A 19,811-nucleotide genomic window follows, 5' to 3' on the forward strand; every position below is an offset into this window, starting at 1 on the left:
TCTGGCATCTGTGCGAATTTTCTTGCATGTGGGAGTTGGTTCAGGAGGCTATGTGTGTTGTAACCGTATGGGTTGGACTCGGTGCCTCAGATATGTGATGGTGTTTGTGTTTGGGCGTGTCTCTCATTTGGTGTTATGGTGGGGTCTGTGGTCATGCACACTGGTTAGGAGTGTCCATAAGGGGTCCAGAGTTGCGGATGGTGGAGGATTTATGGACTATGTGCAGAGGTGTTCCCTCTAGTGTTGTTGCCAGTCTCAAAGCAGGATGTTAGAGTGAAAGCATTAGATTAATTCTGTGTGTGTTTGTGTAGTTTGGCTAGCCCCTAGTTATGTGTAGTGGCATTGGTTATGTCGGAGGAGCAGGAAGGAGAAAATGGGTTAGTCTGTCAGTTTGACGATGCATCAGGCGTAAGTCTTTGGTTGTCGTTCAATGGCGTCTACCGACGTTCTTGTTTGTGGTTTGTCAGACAATCTTGCCTCCTCTCCGGCATGGAGGCTGACCTCCCTTTGTTTGGTTTTTTTTTTTTTGTAACTAGAGGGAGGTGCCCTTGGAGTGGCAGAGCAGAGGGCTGTAGAGAACAAGATACACAAGTGGGTTCGCTCTGACAACTAGATTTAAGGGGGGGTACTCTTTTTTTACAAATTTTTTTATAATAGTACACATTAAGTTATTTAGTCATGTCACACTTATTCATTCATGTATAGTAAAAGTGAAACCTAAACACAAATAGACTTAAAGATTCACATCTTCACATAGAATAGAGTTGCATTTATTAATTATGCATTTCAACATTAAGGGATTAGTATACAAAAATATTTAGTTTTTTATCTTTTCATTTAAATTCAAAGAAATTTTTTACAAATATAATTCCATTTTGGTGCTTTGGAATTAAATAGTGACCACCACCTATTAGTGACAAGTGATAGTAAAGTTTAACTTATATAAACATATTACAACCAACATTGAAAACAGTACAAAAAGCTATTGGTTTTCTGTAGCCAGGCTTGGGGTGACCTAACACGTGGTCGACGTCCTGAGTTGAATCGTGAATTGTTTGAAGACAGTTAATAAGGACTTAGCAAGAGATGGACGGGAGGCTGGTCCTTGGACGTTTCGGCAAAAAGCCTTCTTCTTGGGCCTAAACTTTATAGGATCTTGGTACGTTCCCCTGGAAAGGTATGGAGGGGGCAGAACTGCAGGTACAGTATCCGAATCTTGCGGGCTGTCTGCGGATGGTAGTTCTGAATTGGGTTCAGCGTTGCAGCGCAAAGGCTGTCGTGCGCTGGGCTCCTTACGTCTAGTCAAGGAGTAGAGTCTACGCTGAACCCAATTCAGAACTACCATCCGCAGACAGCCCGCAAGATTCGGATACTGTACCTGCAGTTCTGCCCCCTCCATACCTTTCCAGGGGAACGTACCAAGATCCTATAAAGTTTAGGCCCAAGAAGAAGGCTTTTTGCCGAAACGTCCAAGGACCAGCCTCCCGTCCATCTCTTGCTAAGTCCTTATTAACTGTCTTCAAACAATTCACGATTCAACTCAGGACGTCGACCACGTGTTAGGTCACCCCAAGCCTGGCTACAGAAAACCAATAGCTTTTTGTACTGTTTTCAATGTTGGTTGTAATATGTTTATATAAGTTAAACTTTACTATCACTTGTCACTAATAGGTGGTGGTCACTATTTAATTCCAAAGCACCAAAATGGAATTATATTTGTAAAAAATGTCTTTGAATTTAAATGAAAAGATAAAAAACTAAATATTTTTGTATACTAATCCCTTAATGTTGAAATGCATAATTAATAAATGCAACTCTATTCTATGTGAAGATGTGAATCTTTAAGTCTATTTGTGTTTAGGTTTCACTTTTACTATACATGAATGAATAAGTGTGACATGACTAAATAACTTAATGTGTACTATTATAAAAAAATTTGTAAAAAAAGAGTACCCCCCCTTAAATCTAGTTGTCAGAGCGAACCCACTTGTGTATCTTGCTCCCTTTGTTTGGTGGCTAACTTCCCCTGTGGGTTGGTGGCAGAGGGTTGGTTGTACCTAGTGTGTTTCTGGTTACTTGTTCGGCTTAATCTTGGCAGTTTGGTGTGTGTCTGTTGTGCAGTCAGCTGCTGAAAGGGTGCGCAGTCGCTGTTAAAATAAATAGGGGGCAATGGTGCTCGACCAGGTGCCCCTTGTTGTGCAGGTGGGTAAGTTAGGGTGATGCTTAGGTTTTAATAGTTAACCTGTTTTGGTTTCCTTGGTGCAGAAGTTGTGCGTGATCCCTAAATCTGTCTGTTGTTTGGGTGGTCTTCTCTTCATTGATAACTCCAGTTGTTGGGCATGGCTGGGAGCAGACCTTTCCACTGGTATCTGTGACCGCGTTCTTTAATGCGTTTGTTTTCCGCACTGTTTTTGCTGCCAATCTCCCTTTTGCACTTGTCATTGTCTGTTGAAGACCGATTTTCAGTAGTTTCCTGAAAGTGATGTGGTCTTCTGTGCTTCTAATTTCTTTGGGCATGGTGTTCCAAAGTTTGGCAGTTAGGCATGAAAATGCTGTTCCTCCGAATGTCCTGTTTACATACTGTTTTGTCTCCATGTGTAGGTCGTTGCTTGATCTTAGGTCCCTTATTGGCTGGTAGGGACTGATCATGGCTTGGAGGAATTCGGCTCCTTGTCTGTGTAAGGCTATGTGGGCGATGCAGAGGGCTTTGAATTTGATTTGTTGTTTTACTGGTAGCCAGTGAAGGCTTTTCAGAGGTGGGGTGATGTGGTCTCTTCCATTTAGTCATAGTAGAATCCTGGCTGCTGTGTTTTGGACCCTTTGGTGTTTCTTAGTGAGTCTTCGTGACATTCCTAGTTAGAGGCTGTTTGCCCGGTCGATTCTTGTTAGTATCAGGGATAAGATTGTAAAGGTTCTGTGAGGTAAGGGAAGGCATGGAAGCAGTCCTCTGAGTAGTATTAGGAGGTAGAAGCACTTTTTAATGATTGTGTTAGGATAGTCCGTTGTCTGTAGGTTGAAAGTCTCCAGTTGTGTTCCCATGCCGGCCAGTCCGGTTGTGGGTTGGTTGTTTTCTTTTATGTGGGTGAGAACATTATTTACGTGTTTTGCAATGGTTCAGTTTGAGGTTGTTCATCATCATCCAGTTGTAGATGTCTATGAGGCAGTTGTTAAGACAGTTATTTGGTTCATAGGTTGTGGTCGTTTTCACAATCAGTTGTGTGTCATCTGCATAGTTGTGGGCGGTTAGTCTGTGGTTTAGAATGATTTTCATCAGAGCGTACATGTAGATGTTGAAAAGCAGGAGAGGGAGACTCGATCCCTGTGGATCTCCGCTGGGGATGTTCTTGAAGTTTGAGATTAGCGGTGGTAAGTAGGTTCTTTCAGTTTGATTTGTGAGAAATGAGAAATGGGGTCTGCCACCTTAGTGTGGATTCCTTTTATGCCACATTCTATTAGTCTTTCTATTAGTGTTGCATGGTTAATTGTGTCAAAAGCTGAAGATATGTTTAGTAGTATGAGGGCCGATTTGCTGCCGTTGTCTGCATCTATTTTCAGGTCGTCTTACATCAATAGGAGTGCTGATTCAGTTCCTCTCACTGGTCTGAAGTCAACTTGTGACTGGTCAAATATTCAGTTTGCTTTGATGTATTTAAGTAAGATCTTGCACACATGGTTTTCCAGTATCTTAATCGGGTAGAGCAAGTTGGATATCGGTCTGTAGTTGCTAGGGTCTTCTGTACTTTAATTCTTTTTTGCCAGGCATTTGCTGCATGCTAATTTGAAGGCGGTTGGTACGGTTCCAGATTTAAGTGACAGATTCATTGGGTTCCAGAAGTGTCGCTGGGGTTCTGTGGTTGAGGAATTGCTTTGAAGGTGTCAGAGGTCCTTTGCAGATCCTGCAAGTTTGGTGTCCTTGATTAGTGTGCAGAAGATTTCTTCTGAAATTGGTTCTAGGCAGGTGAGTCTTGCTGTAGTCTGTGTGTCGCACCCGGTTGTCTGGGATGGCGGTTAGAATTGTATTAGCATGGGTTGTGTTGATGGTCTGTTGAATTTTTTAAAAAAAATTTTATTAACTTTATTTAATAATTATACAAAACATAATACAACTGAGTAACAACAGAATGGGAACAAGCAAAAGATTACTCCATATACATTAGTGCAAAAAAATGCAAATTACTACTAAAGTAACAGCTATTCAAAACGAAATCCGAAAACATCCCCACCCTCCTATCTCATGGCAAGACGTGACAACACAAAACACAAAAAAAAAAAGGACAAAACATACACCCCTACCAATCCCCAACCTCAATATCCACAAAATAAACCAAAGCCTACACCTCATCCAAATAAATCCCTGAATGACCCCCATCTCTCCTCGTACTCAGTTTCCCGATGTTGTCGAACTGCCAGAGTCTTTTCAAACCAAGAGAGCGTCCGCATATCCGACACCCAGTTCTCGCAATGTGGCTTCTTCCTGGATTTCCACACCTTCATTATTTGTTTTATGGCCATCAACAATGCTCTATCAATCCATTCCGAACAATCCCACATCTCCACACTTCGACTATCAGTTGAAAGGAAAATCACTGACAGAAAAGTACGAGGCAGTGTCATACTAGTTACCATATCAATGCAATCCAAAACTTCTCTCCAAAAGTCCAGCACTCTACTACACTCCCAGAGCATATGTAGATAGGTCCCTCTCGAGCCCCCACATGCCCAGCACAGTTCTACATCAGCCAAGCCTCTCTCCTTCATTTTCACTGGTGTCCAATAAATACGGCCTAAAAGACGTCGGTGAATATACCTCAGATTTAAATCAACCTTGGCCCTCACCGAAGCCCTCCAGCTATTATCCCACAAGCCATCAGAAAGATCAGTTTCCAATTCAGACACCCACTTCATTTGCAACTGACCCCAGTAACTCCTCATACAGTCCTGCAAAGGCATCAACCTAACATATGTAGAAACTGTCCTAGGAGACGTAGCAAAAATCTCACAAATCTGAGGTCTACCACTCAAAGGTCCGCTCAACATTTGCAATCTTTCCATCAGCAACCGCTCCAAAAGCCCATATCTACCCGCCTCTCTATTATGCAAACTATAACGATTAGCTAATTCTTCAAACGGAACCATCCTCCCCCCTCTCCATACATCCCCTATTTTCAGAATGCCCCTGTTAGCCCAGCCCCTCCAATTAAGCATTTTATTATTAATTTCTAAACCCGGATTCAGCCAAATAGAGGCCGAATCATACAAATACAAGGATTGCCCACACCCCAGAATCCAATTAACCAACACTGACTTAGAAATCACTAGAGTTTCCAATTTTGTACCAGAATTTGCCAACCTCCCATACGAATATAAACACTCCAGGGAAAAGGGATGCAGAATTTCCTTTTCCATTAAAAGCCAATATGGGTCTGATCCCCGCCCTTCCTCGAAGTAATAAGAAACCTTCTTCAATAAAAATCCCCTACAATAATTCTCCAATACCGGATAACCAAAGCCCCCATCTTTAACTCTATGCACCAAAATAAATCGTGGAATTTTTGGCCTATTACCTTTTCCCCATAGGAAGTCCATAAAAATCCTATCAATGCTCCGGAGCACTCTTTTAGTAAATTTAAGGGGAAGTGATTGAATAAAATACAGGACCTTTGGCAACAGCATCATCTTGATAGCATTGATTCTTGCCCAGATGCTTAGAGTCAATCTTTCCCATCTTTGTACATCCTTCAGCAGAATTTCTCTCAATTTGTCTACATTGTATTCTACCATTCTCTTAATATCGCGCACCAAGTAGACTCCTAAATATTTTACCAAAACATCAGCCCATTGGCAATCCCAATCCAACAACCTCCCATTCACCGGGTTCATCTGAAGCAGGAAAACTACTGTTTTACCCCAGTTCACTTTATAGCCAGACAATTCTCCCACCTCTTGCAACATATTCCTCAATAAGGGTCCACCCACCTCCGGATTCCTCAAGACCACCGTCAGATCGTCAGCATATGCTAGGACTTTCACCTCATCATTTCTCAACTTGCAACCACAGATATTCTGCTCCTGCCTAAGATAAGCCAACAACGGCTCCAGGACCAAATTAAACAAAAGGGGCGAAAGAGGACACCCCTGTCTCGTACCTCTATACAACCGAAAAGCCTGAGACAAAACATTATTAACCCATATTTTAGCCGAGATATTGTGTTGCAATGCACCTATAGCATTCAGAAATTGTGGGCCAAAGCCCATCCGAAGCAGTGTGAAATTTAGAAACGACCAATTCACACAATCAAATGCTTTTTCAGCGTAAAAAAAAAATCAAACATATATCCTCCACCTTAGCACGAGACAACCCTATTATATTCAGTAATGTCCTAATGTTATCATAGCCATATCTATCAACCATAAACCCCACTTGGGAACTGCCCACCAATTCACCCATATATTTTTGCAACCTAGTGGCCATGACCTTCGCAAAAATGTTAATGTCCACATTAAGTGGAGAAATAGGACCATAATTAGCACACTTTGACGAATCTTTTCCCAGTTTCGGGATGAGGGTAATAATCGCCTCTCGCATCGTTGGACACAATACTCCATCTGAAAGAAAATTATTAAACAAAACACACAATTTGGGCACCAAAACCAAACTAAACGCTCTATAAAACTCTACAGGTAGCCCATCTGAACCAGGGGATTTACCCGTATTAAGTTGATTAATAGCATCCACAACCTCTGATTCCATAATCTGAGCATCAAGCGCCTCTCTTCCCTCCTCAGATAAAAAAGGAATGTCTATTTTGTTGAAGAAATCCATTAGTTTGCCATCCTCGACTTGCGACACATCCGAATAAAGAGAAGCAAAAAAGGACCTAAAGCATTCACAAATGTCAACACTTCGAACCCTCACCCCTCCAGCTGCATCCTCTATTTTCTGTATAAACGATCTATCCGACAAACCTTTCAGTTTCCTAGCCAGCAATCGTCCTCCCTTATCCCCTTCCTCCCAATATTTCTGCCTCATGAAATACAACCCTTTCTCAGCTTGCTCCTCCATCATTTTTCTTAATTTGCTCCTCGCACCCCCCATCTTTAATCTGTCCTCACCTTTACCAAACAAAGCATATTCCCGTTGTAGAGCCTTAAGCTCCAACTCCAACCCCCTAATACTCATCTCCCCCTCCCTCCTGACTCTAGCTGTCCAATTAATCAATTCCCCTCGCACATGCGCCTTAAATGCATCCCACACTATCAGACAGTCCGCCGAACCCACATTATCCTCAAAAAAATTAACGATGGAGATATTAATGGCCTCACATACCTTCTCCTCCTGCAAAATGAATGTCTTGAGTCTCCATTTAACCCAGGTAGGCCGATGTATACTTCGATCCATATTCAACTTTCCAGTGAATGATCTGAGAGACACCGCTCCCCAATTTCTGTTGGATTTTTCTATTTTGATCTTGGGTGGTTGGTGATGCTGTCGCATAGTGCTTGTGTCAGGATGACGGCTTTCTTACACAAGTAGTTTTTAAAAAAAAATCTTTGCGAACGAGTAAGGCAGAGGAATAGTAGAGATGGTAAATTCAAAAGGTAGGAGAGGACGTTTCATTGATAGCAAGAAGGTCTAGGTGAGGAGAGCTGGAGTGAAAGTAGTCAGTGATGAAGGAAGTTTTATTGCATACAGTTTGAGCCTTCCACAGTCCAATGTTCAGTTGATGAAGTAAGGAAGCGTGGAGAAGCTGTCTCTGAGGAAGAGAGGAGAGGTAGATAGGTGTTAGAGGAGGTATGGTTAGCTTGTCTGCTACATTTTGTTGGAAGGAGATGCAAGAGAGATGGAGTAGTGGGAGTTTCGAGTTGAGTTTTATAATAGGATGTTGTAGCATGACTGGAGAAAGCGTATGGAGAGAAGAGTAGGTGGAGCAGCAGGAGGAGTTGGAGTGAATGCATTATAGATGAGTAGCAAGAGACAGTACAGTAATTAGGAAGCTTGGGGTACTCTCATGTACAGAAAGGCAAAAGCAAAGGCTCATAGGCAAAAAGTCTGGTCAACAGCTGTTCTTCACTCTTCACTGTTCCTTAACTGGGACGCCCCTGGCTGGACACCCCTAGGGGTTTCAGAAAGAATGAGACACACACTCTTGTCACCTGATCGCCTCCTAGTTCATCAGTGGTTGGCTTCTCTGATATTGTCCCTACTGTTTCTGGGATGAGCTGATTAATTCCTGGTTGGTGTTCCCAGAGATGGGGTTGATCCAAGATGGCCACAGGAAGTGATGTCACTAATCCAAGTTGACTACTAGAAGTGTTGTCACCAATCAAAGAATGCAGTTGGCAGTAAAGTTCCATACAGAAAGTGAAGCCGCCAAAAACAAGATGGATGACAACCCGCTCTTGTCATCTGATCCCCTAGTCCATCAGTGGTTGTTCTCTCTGATGGTGTTCCTGATGTTGCTGGGATGAAGCGATTTCTTGTGCATGAGCTCTTGTGTTGCAACCAAGGGGAGGAACTGAAGCATCTGGTTCTGACATGTGAATGTATTATTACAGAGCAGCTATGTGATCCTAATGCCAACCGTATATTCTGAGATCATATGCTCGATTATAAAACATGACACGCAACACTGTTCAAGAGACTGTTTCTATGTGGGCATTCCTTCTGATCCTTGCACATCATTGTATAAAAGCATGTTACTGGCACTTAATCCAACCCTGCTATCTTTTCAGTCTGTGATATAAAATGGTCACAGCCTAGCTGTAACCTGCAACGATTCGATTGTCTTCAAACAAACAAAATCATGTTTTGAACTTGCAGGTAGCTACTTGCCAGTGGTAAATTCCATGATGTTTTACAAAGCTGCTGGATGGAGAAGAAGAGGAGTATAAAAACAGCAATAGTTTTGACACATTTGAAATGTAGGGTATCCATCTTTATTCTCACAACCCAGTTCATTGACTTTACATTATGTAATCCAGTCTGTGGGAAAATACCTGATTTATGGGACGAAACCAGCAGTGTCTTATCCAAACATGTGTACGCAGGATAGTTCTGGTTAGAGAAATGAAAACGCAAAGCTGCAAAGCGTGCAGTGAGCAGATCAATATGGCAGACGTTTTGATCCTTTTCTTCAGAGCAAATCTGCAATAATATGCAAAGGTAAAAACCTGCAGGACTAGCTTTGCAAACGCATGGGGGTAAGCGTGTCTTTGTTCTGTGGATTTTCTCAGAAATCTTACCCTCTACATTTACAAAGCCAGACCTATTCACTTTGCTTGACAATGCTTGTTTGGCCATGGGTGTGCCCTAAAGGTTCTGTGAACGTTTGCATTGTTTTGCCGATTGGCAACTTTACATAATTTCTTTTGGCCAAGTTTGCTGCTTTTTTTTTAACCACAAACAGCAGGGGAGAATCCCTTTCCCTTTTTAATACCCATTATAAACCATACCCCAATTTACCATGTACCTGTTTGGGGTAAACCATGCTGCAAGAAAATGCAGCAGCTAAAAGGTATTCAGCAAAGTTGTCATTCTGCAAAAGTGTATACCGCTCTAATTGCCTTAATCAATTAGCTATCTTTTTGCTGGAATTACTAAACATTGCATGTCTATTCTGCATCCTCAGATGTGCAGAGGATGAAAATGTGTAAAATCGAAAATGCATAGGCTTGCACTTGGAAGAATTATGCAAGCACACATTTGGTTTGCAAATGTACACACTCTTCGTAAGCCACAAAAAAATGATCTATTTCACATGCCTATCAAGCCACAGCTTTTGTGAACTTGATCCGTGTAGGGGTTTCTTTTTGTGATCCAAGTATATTGAAACAGCCGCCGTATTTTTATAGGTTCAACCCCTTTATTATCCATTGGCCACCAGTGGCGTCGCCAGGAGTTGTCTGGGGGGCCCTCCCTGTGAAACCATGTGCCACCCCTTTTGCCCCCCTGTCTAAGACGAGCAGTGACCATGTTCTCCCCTTACATTTGTCTGTGCCCCCCCTACTTTTGTCTTTGGCCCCCTCTGTGCCCCTCCTAAATTTGATTCCTGGCGACGCCACTGTTGGCCACAACATCCAATGACAAGTTTCGGTTATTGGCAGTGAACACCTAAAGTCTGGATCCTCACTGGATCACAGGAACAGGAAGGAATCATCCACATCTCGGAGCCCCACTATGCATGGGGTACTTTGCATAGTAGGCTATGCCAGGACAGGTGATCTAGATTCCCTCCCCGACTAACCAACTTCTACTTAGACACGTGATAGAGGGTGGCATGGAAAGTGCAATTGTTCAATATGTTTACTTACCTCTGCTTGGTTTCCAGCATCTGACTATACACTTTTGGAGATGGGTGGGTCAGTAAAAAGTACTGTATGTGTCATTCATTCATTAACTGGTCTGCCTTGTCTCGGATATATTCTCTGTGCTGGTGTTCGTGCACCCTTGTTAGCTAAGCGATCAAGCAGGACCTGATCTGCCATTTGGAGGGCCTGCAGGCTGGCCTTATGCTGCACCACACTCCTGATTGTGGTAGAATGGCAGCACACAGCTTTGCATTCTGTGAGTGTGTGACTTGCAACTTGTAGTGTAAATTATATTCTCCAGTGTCGCAGGCTGTGTCTTTTAAGGCTGTATCCACTCATCTTACTAAAAAATGCATCCAGAGTAAGCTTATTACCTCCTTTCCTGATCACCCCGCTACAATGAGATGAAGTGAGAATCTTGGCAGAGGATGCCCTTTGAAGCAGTGGCAGCAACTAGTGCTCCAACCCGCCTCTCCCTCTGCTGCCTTTGCAGATGACCACATTCTCCACCCGCTCTGGTTATTCTCTCTATACCCTTCACCCCTCCCCACAAACGTCCTCTTCGATATCATGTATAGTTTCATGCTCCCTGAAGAAGAACTCTGCTTTCTCTTCCACTCATCTCTACTAGGGGCATCTCACCAGACATCCCTTTTTGCTTTTTATGTTGGATCCCTACTTCTCTTGTTCCTCCTGCAGATACATCTCCCTACCTCACCACTATCTAGGTAGATCTCCCATCTAAAGGGATTTTACCTGTGGCCCTTTTCCTTGCCTAGCCACACTATTGATGCATTTTAACGTCCTACCCTTGCCTAGTATAATGCACACTTCTGCTTTATACCACCATCAGTTTATGTGGTCATGCTGCTTCTTCAAATGTGTTGATAAATAATGTGTGTAAGAGGGGACTGTTGTGACAGTGTACTTGGCACAGTCATGGTCATCCTAGAGAAACCATGACTAGCCTGGCCAGCCTCTTTTAAAAGCTGTATATTCTACAAGGTGAAATCCCCACAGGCACCCTCAGCCTTTATTCTGTGTTCATAGACACACACATAAGCACACTCACAGGGCCTTACATAAAAAGAAGCGTAGGACCTCCTTGTTCTGCTTGCAAACATGGTTGAGCGCTTGAATTAGAGGAGAACTAGATCTTTGTCATTCTTAATGTCGGTCCTGCCCAGTATTCGTTTGCCCAACCAACAGGCAGTTAACCATCAAACGTCTACCTTGCATCACATGTTAGACCATGGAAGCGAACCCGGATACCAGTGATTGTGCCATGTAGCAAGCCAATGGTTTCTAGGATTCAATGTACAACCCAGGCCACTGATCTCCTAGATCCTGAGTCGTTTTATTTATTTGAACTGTGCAATCTCTGCCCAAATGATAATCGGGATTTATTTGTGCACTGCCTTTCTAAGGGTATTTCCCTTGGTGAACTATGCAGGTCTATTTTGTAATGTCCACTTAGCACATACCCGCCATCAAAAACTGTGTACTAAAATCTTGCCATCCATATAAAAAAGTAGTGTTTATGTGTATACAATAGTGCTGTAGATATAATCCGCAAGCTTAACCTAAGCAGATGCCAATAAAGGGCTTGCTTAGTAGAAATGGAAGATGTACTCGCATGGGTGACTCGTGAAAGAGGTGGGGAGTCTCGTTCTCTGCCTCTCTCGCCATCACTCACATCTTTCTCTCTCTTCCCCTTTCCTTCTCGCTTTCACTCCCTCCCTCCTTATTTGCCCCCCCCATCCCTGTCCAACTCGCCCGCTTTCCGCAAGAGGTTCTGGTTCATTAATCTATTAAATGCTCAGAATTGTCAACACCCTTGATGTACCATAAAATATTGAAGTAGGCAGTCTCGGTACTCTACTCTACGAGCAGCGCAGCATGTGGCATACAACTCGTTCTGTAAAGAAAAGTAAACTACTTTAATTTTATATTTGCTGCTTCTGAGGAATTTGGCAGCAGAAACACTCACGAAAACATAGCTTCATAGGGTGGATCAATTTGAAATCTTATTTTGACATCCGTTGTGTTGCTGGGATTATGCTTTTTAAATTCATCGTGGCATATTAGTAAGGGATGACGCACTAGAAAGTAATTGCTCTGCTCCATTATTATCCTACAATGAGTGTCAAGCTGGGCTTTCTCCTATTTGTCTAGGATTTTGAGAAAATGAAGGAAGCCATTTTGTACTTTTGGTAGCAAGGTACACATTATAGGAACCCTTGAATCAAATGAAATGACGGGTCAATTTTCAGGCACATTGCTTGCTGTTCTCATGGAAACACAGCTTGTTACACTTGACTGTGCATTATGACTGGTCGACAAAAGATGGTCTGGCTTTGCCCCAGTACGACTATTCGTTTTGTTGAGTAACATTGTGGCATTTGAGACAAAAACCTCCGAGCAGCCTGCTTCTTTTCAGGATATCGATTAAGATTACAAATGTCTCCATTTAAGGCTTTTTTCATCCAAAAGTCATGTGCTAGATGTACAGCACCGTGCCGAGAAGTGGAATGAAAAGCATTTTCGATTCCACTGCCAAAGGAGTTGTAACTATCAAATGGACTTCATTTTACAGTAGGTCATTGACTGCCTGTGCCATACATCACATGTTTGCATGACGTAAAGGTGCTCAGTCAATCAGTTGGATGAGAGTGTGAGCGGAAAAGACCAGTTTATGCTTGTGTTCTCTCAGCCAGTTTTGCCCCTTCCCTGGGTGGCGCCATTTAGTTGTTACCCCGGCCCCTCTCTATTCCACTGATCCTCGTGGTATCTCGCCCTCTCTCTGGTGTTACCTGTACTCCCACTGAACATGGCAGTGATTTCTATATTATTAAACAAAATCTTGCTATGGTATTTTTCCAAATTGTTGAACACACAGCCTACCCACAGTCACAGCATCAATCATCCTGAAACCTATTTTCTATGTGCATGTTGTCCTGACATTGCGAAAGTCTTGCTATGCCTGTTAAAGTTTTTTAAATTTTTTTTTTTTAAAAGCAATACAAATAAATGTGTTTGAAATCTATGCTCGCATAACTCAAGAAACAAGGTTTTGCAGTAGCCAGTCAACTGTAACTCTGAATGGTTTTGTTTGGTGATATCATGTGCTGGTATCCACCACATACCTACATGACATGAGGGACTGATGTTATGTTATACCGTGTCCCACTATCACCCAAGGGCAGTCTCCAGGCGCATCTATACGTGTTGCATGGCTAATCTTAACATACATTGATTAAAACAGTGGTTTTTCATTGAAACAGATTCGAAGGACGCATTAGCTTGAGCATTCTACATCTAATGTATTAGTCCTCTGATAATATTTTGCCTCCCATGTTACCACCATCCTCATCTGAAGAAAACCTCAACACAGTTTCCAAAAACCTCAGAGTGGGCTTTGTATTCATGTTACAGTTCAACGTAAGGGGGTGAAAGTTATAAATCGTAAAGCAATTCCTTTTCTCATAGGAGTAAAACTTCATTCTGTTTATCAAGCTAGCCTCTTTGGTTCAGCAACATGGTATCTAAACATTGACATAGCTTTATCTTAAAAAGGCCGTGCATATACCCCCTTCTTCTAGGTGATGCCCTTGCCCTACCCAGAATTGGGATGTTCTACAGGGGGCTGGTCCCTTTGAAAAAGTACATGCAGCTAAAATGTTGTTTAATCTGCGTTAGCAAATCCAAAAAGGCTGCCAGTCACCCCATTTTCAGTCTGTCATCCATCTTTATCTTTATTTTTATTTTTATCTATTTTATTTGTTTGTTTATTACGTGCCAAAAACCCAAAGGCATCAGGGGGCACAAGGGAACTCAAGACAAAACATCAAAGACAGAGTAAACAAGCTGGTAGGCAAAACACCTATTCAAACAAAAATCTTTTCAAATGCTTCCAGAACAGAATTATGTTATTTTCCCAAGGTAAATTCAAAAGCAAGGAGTTCCAAGCCATCGGAGGCAGAGTATAAAAAGATAGGCCGTTGCCATCAGCGCATCTTATTCTCAGACACGAAAGAAAACAAGCAGCAGCAGACCTTAAACCTCTTTTAGGCTTGTGTCTGGTCAACCTATCCTTGAGACAGGCAGGGGCAGTTCCATTTTCACATTTTTGAGTCAAGACATGTATTATGAACTGCACTTGTGCTACTACAGGAAGCCAGTGCAGATCTTTTCTTATTTCTGTTATGAGACTTCCATGGGAGATTTATAGCAGTGCGAAGGGCATCATTCTGAATAACTTGTAGCTTGTGAATACTGCTTTGCAAGGGTAGTCAAAAGGGGGTCATGATCGAGAAGGTTAAAAGCCGCCCTAAGATCGAGCAAGATGTAATGTAAAGCGCTTTGGATGGAATCGCTATATAAACACAATAAATACAAATACAAGATCAGCAGCACCAATTTCCCTTTACAAAATGTTCAACATGTTGGACTGTAAGTCCAACAAGACACTCTCAGATTGATTAGGATGTAAGATAGAAGTAATATCCAAATATACTTGAAATTGTACAGTGGCTATCTTATCAATTACTTTGAGTAAGAAATGGGAATTAGTGATTGGTCTGAGATTAGCTGTATCTCTTTAGTTTAGGCCTGTTTTATTCACTAATGGAGCCACTGTGATCTCTTTAATGACATCAGGTACACTATTGTATGGGAAGGATGAGTTGACAAATCATGTGAGGAAAGGAGCAAATATTTTGATATTGTCTAAAATCATTTTTGATGGAATTACATCTCCAAAGCAGGAAGTGGAGCGTGATTTGTGCAAGACATTTTCCATTTCGGTCACTGTCAAAGGATGGAATGTAAATTCTGAGTGGCTAAACAACTATTTGTAAACAAGTCGTCCATATTCATTGACAAGTTAACAACTAAGTCCTTCTTGATTCATTTTCTCATGGAGTCGTGATCTTATCAGAAAAAGCCTATTCTATCCTTATGCAATCAGTACTAGGGGGGTGGACTTGGACTTTATTCTCTGTGTTCTTTATCTGGGCATTGGAGTCATTTTGGTTTAGCTTCGTAGGTGGCTAACTTTGACATAGTCCTTCCAAATTATTTTATTAACTTCAATGTTAGATGTTTGCCAACCACGTTTGGCCTTTTTGTTTTTTCTTTTTGAGAACTGCTAGGTCTGAAATAAACCAGATGTCATGGCAAGGGCCATCTCTAATAGTTCTTCTCCTCATAGAGGCTACAAGATCCAACATGTTGGTTTAGAATAGTTCTATATGAAGTAGCAAGAGCGCATGTGGAATCTGAATACATAGTGGATTCCAAAACTTTAATGCATACCGAAATCTTGCATGCTTTGATTTTCCTATAGTTCCTACTAAGAATCTTTTTTAGTAGTATTCTTTTTCCTCCAGTATATTACCTTTTAATTTGGGTTACTTCCTTGTTGTGAACAGTAAACTCAATATTATTTAGGTTCAGTTCTAACGATATTGCTTCCCGATCTGCAATGTCTCCTCACCATCTACTTCGATTGCCCACAAATACGGTTAAACAATTATGCTTATTAACTGGTCACTATACCTGAATAGTACCCTCATTAAAGCTGGTCATGTCATCTGGGGGGGGGGGGGGGCAGTACAGAAGGTGAAGGTTAATGCAGGTGTTGTGATTTAGCATTATGTTTAAGATATGAGATTCTTAAGCACTGCAGGAGCAAAGTACCTCAAAAAGGTAGGTGGAGTTCCTTTCTTACTATAACAGCAACCCCCCTTCTATCCTTTGAACCCAATTCTGTGGGGGAAAAAAACAGCTAGATCAATTGTAGGCCCGTTTTAATCCTTAATCCAAGTTTCTATTAGGCAAAGAATGGCAGTTCTATTTTCTATTATGTAATCGTGGATATCGATGTAGTGTTTATTCAAAGACCTTGTATTCAGACAAGACCTCTTGATGGTACTACCATCAATGATGTTCACCAATAGAGGTGACTTTGTGGTACTGTCACCATAAAGAAGCTTGTGTGAAACCAGTGAATCACTAGATCTATCAATTCTTTAACAACAAAAAGTCTACTTGCATTCTGTACAAAATCAATTTTTTCTAACCGCAACCACTCACAACATAGCTCAATCAATCACAAGTTTGAATTTGTTGTAAGTATTTTGATGGCCACAAGAAAATAAGCTTTTCACTTGTAGAGCTAAGGCGCTCTCAACTATGGTCCAATAAGCAAGGGAAAAAAGCAAGCCACAAAAACTCAAAGGAGCAGACCACAAGCACGAAAAACACAAAATGGATTCGGCACATCACGGCCAGGAAGATGTACAAGACAAGTCAGCTTCGACCTGCCCATTGTGGGCCCAACATTTTATAGCCACAATCAGAACATTAGCATATCATAATAGTGTAACAAAAATGTCATCCTAACATGGTTATTGGCTGGTCGTTACCAGCCACCTAGACATCTCTATACATTGTTAAAAACTACTGGCAGATTCCATCTGGTCACAAAAGATGATCACCCACCACACATAGTCACACACCACTTGATCAGCCCACAAAATGCACCAATCCCATATCAGAAAAACAGCTTCATAAAGGACTTCCTTTCAATTGTACCTTATTATCACAAACAGGTGGAGTAGCAACGTCCCCCCAAAACAGCCAATAGACAACAAACCAACATGTAGTTCCCTGTCTTGTTACATGTTGCCCGCCCTCATACACTACCTTCTAGTATTGGGACTGGTCCACTGCTGCTAACCGCTACTAGACCATAAATTCGGATAATTTCTCCATGTTGTTCATCTTGTTTCTTGTTGTGGTTGCCTGGGAACGCTCGCTATGGCCTTCACAAACATGATGGATTCTTTACCAATCTGATGAGGCAGTAGTTGTTGCCTGGGACCAGGCATTCATCCCTGGAGAAACGGTAAAAAGAGGTGGCCTTTAAGGGCCTCCTGATAGTGAGTGTAAAGAGTTGACCATTGTCACTGCTCAGAATGAAAAGATTTGTGACCTCGGCCGATGTAATAGCATTAGGCCATCAGCTTCCTTATGAAATGTACTACCATTGTCTTGTAATCATTTTAAAATGCCAAATACGCATTGCACGTGGTTAAAGTAATGCCAATCCACGAGCTGAAAGACGCATTCTGCATCTAAATTTAGTCAGTAAAAATTAAATCCGAAAGGTACAAATTGCTGCTATGCCTATTTCTGCCCTTTATAGACAGATTCTAGATTTTACCTGTTTAGTCTTAACTGTAGGGTGCACTCTTAATTGTTCGTATCTGATACCTGATATACTTGATACCCGATACCTGATATGTTGGTACCGGATATAGGAATGCACAATTGTGCAGCCTTCATTATCCTTTATACTTATGAAAAGCAAATTCCACATTGAAGTACTTTAGAACTCCTAGTTGATGTAGCATAGAATATTTGAACAAATGCCGCTAGGATGTTATGTACCTTTGGGCACTGTCCTTCCTCAACCTGAGCCGGCCTCTGTTTGCAAATGTATTTGTGTTGCAAATGCTCTCACAACCTTAGCCGACCTGAAGGACCCACTGCGGGGCCTGGTATTCTGGTGTCTGCGTCGGCTTAATATAAACCTTTATAAAAACTTCATAATCTATCAAAAATAAAATAAATACCATGAGGTGGAATTCTTCATAGATGCATGAGTCGTATTAGCGTAATCTTTCTGGGTGGCTGTCACATACTACACCATAATCAGAAAACAGGTCTGTTGTCACTCTGTTCTGTGTCTTTTGGCCCAATAAAGAGATTTTAAAAGAAAATATCTTGCATGGACGGGGAACTACAGTTGGGAGCCACCTGATTTTTTAAAGAATTTTGCGTACGGGATAGAATGGTGACAAGATTTTAGATTTGAAAGATCCTCGACTAGGGGAGGAAGTGACGATTCACAGGAGATGATTTCCGGGTGGAACAATAGAGGTTTCTGATCACTTGTATATGCAGGAGAACTGCCATAGAGTACTGTATGAATAGCAGTGCTGGGAGGTGGCAGTAACATCTATACTGTTGTCCAATTTATTTGTGTACTGAAGAAGAATACATATTTTTGCGGGTAGCAAACTCATAATCTTTTCAGATGTTTGACAATTTAAGCAGAGAAATGTACATTATGAAATACGTGTTAATTAACTAGTATCCCACATTGCGATCATTTTTTGCATGGTAGAATATTAAGCCGTCTGTTCCATGTGTTGCAGTGATGGTGTTGATACCGTTTTCCAAGACTCGCATACCTTGTTTTATTCCAGTCTTTTTAGCCGGCTACAGTGCTGGTTTGGCTCTTTTCCATACCTATGTTGTGATATTTGTTTGCCATGTTTGTATTTTCTTAGATATTACCACATGAAGAGGATTATGGATTTGATATTGAAGACAAGAATAAGACCATTGTGGTGAAATCAGTAAAGAGGGGCTCTCACGCTGAGGTGAGTACTGAGCCCTGTTCCTGTGTGAAAGCCTTTGAAACTACAGTCTGTCCATTTTAAACCTTGATAGATGTGTATACTGATTTATGAGACTAGGCCCACAAGAATACACAGTGGCCGTAGTATGTTGTGCAGAACACCAGGGGCAGCTGGTGAATTCTTAAACTGCTGGTTATAAATAGTTCCCTTTCTTAGCGCAAGCGGTACTTATCCTCCGGATGGAAACGTTCTCAGATTTTCTTTTTTTGTAAAAAGGAATATGTTGAAAAAGTGCATCCCACAACACAATTTCTTTGAGCTATTGATTAAATAGTCATATGATTAACAGGCACTTCTGTAAGAGAACATATCAAATATTCGAATACTTATGGTCATAAGTGACCAGCAGTACCGAGGAGGATTTTGCTACAGTAATACATACACGCCTTATTAAAAGATATTGTGGATGGTAAACACTGGATGCATAGTAGACGCATCTATATTTCCACCACTAAAATAGTGGCTGACAGTGTTCCACTATTCTACTGGGGAAAATTGCAATTGTTGGTAGAGGTGTAGACAGGGTAGGGCCTGAGTGGGCAAGGCCCACCAAAAATGCCCACTCAGCAGCCCTGTGTGGGCATTTACAGATGTTAATGTCACTATAGTGGTCCCAACTACTTTAGCTTCAGGCCCCACTCGTTAGACAATCCTGGCTATGACTCTGATACGTCTTTGCCCTTGGATGCCTGTTGGTACAGCATGATTTATATGTGGCATGCTTGCGTTGGACATTTGGCCTGTGGTAGAGGAGAAGAGTTTGCATTGTGGTGAAATGGCATTTCATCAGCTCAATATCTGGCCACAGTGAGTTCACCCTCAGATTTCAGATTGTATAACTGAGATTTGCAGTGGGCACATAAACATTGGCAGTTGTGTACTTCACACTTGAAGGGCTTCCGGAGCACCTCTCGGAACCATGCTTTCAATAATTCTGGTGGTACTTCCATGGCACCAGAAGACCCCATCACTGGAAAATGGTAATTACGGGTTTTCATATTTTCCCCCCTT

At 41.8% G+C, this 19,811-nt stretch overlaps 1 protein-coding gene across 1 annotated transcript in view; it reads left to right on the forward strand.

Annotated features, from left to right (window-relative positions):
- PREX1 (phosphatidylinositol-3,4,5-trisphosphate dependent Rac exchange factor 1) overlaps nt 1-19,811 on the forward strand; it is a 1,235,108-nt gene that overhangs the window by 874,183 nt on the left and 341,114 nt on the right. Inside the window, exon 17 of the mRNA XM_069651281.1 lies at nt 18,669-18,761. Within this exon, the coding sequence (XP_069507382.1) occupies nt 18,669-18,761 (93 nt within the window). The remainder of the gene's footprint in view (nt 1-18,668; nt 18,762-19,811) is intronic.

Source organism: Ambystoma mexicanum, chromosome 3p (assembly GCF_040938575.1).
Source record: "Ambystoma mexicanum isolate Mex_15411 chromosome 3p, UKY_AmexF1_1, whole genome shotgun sequence".
Classification (NCBI taxonomy): domain Eukaryota; kingdom Metazoa; phylum Chordata; class Amphibia; order Caudata; family Ambystomatidae; genus Ambystoma; species Ambystoma mexicanum.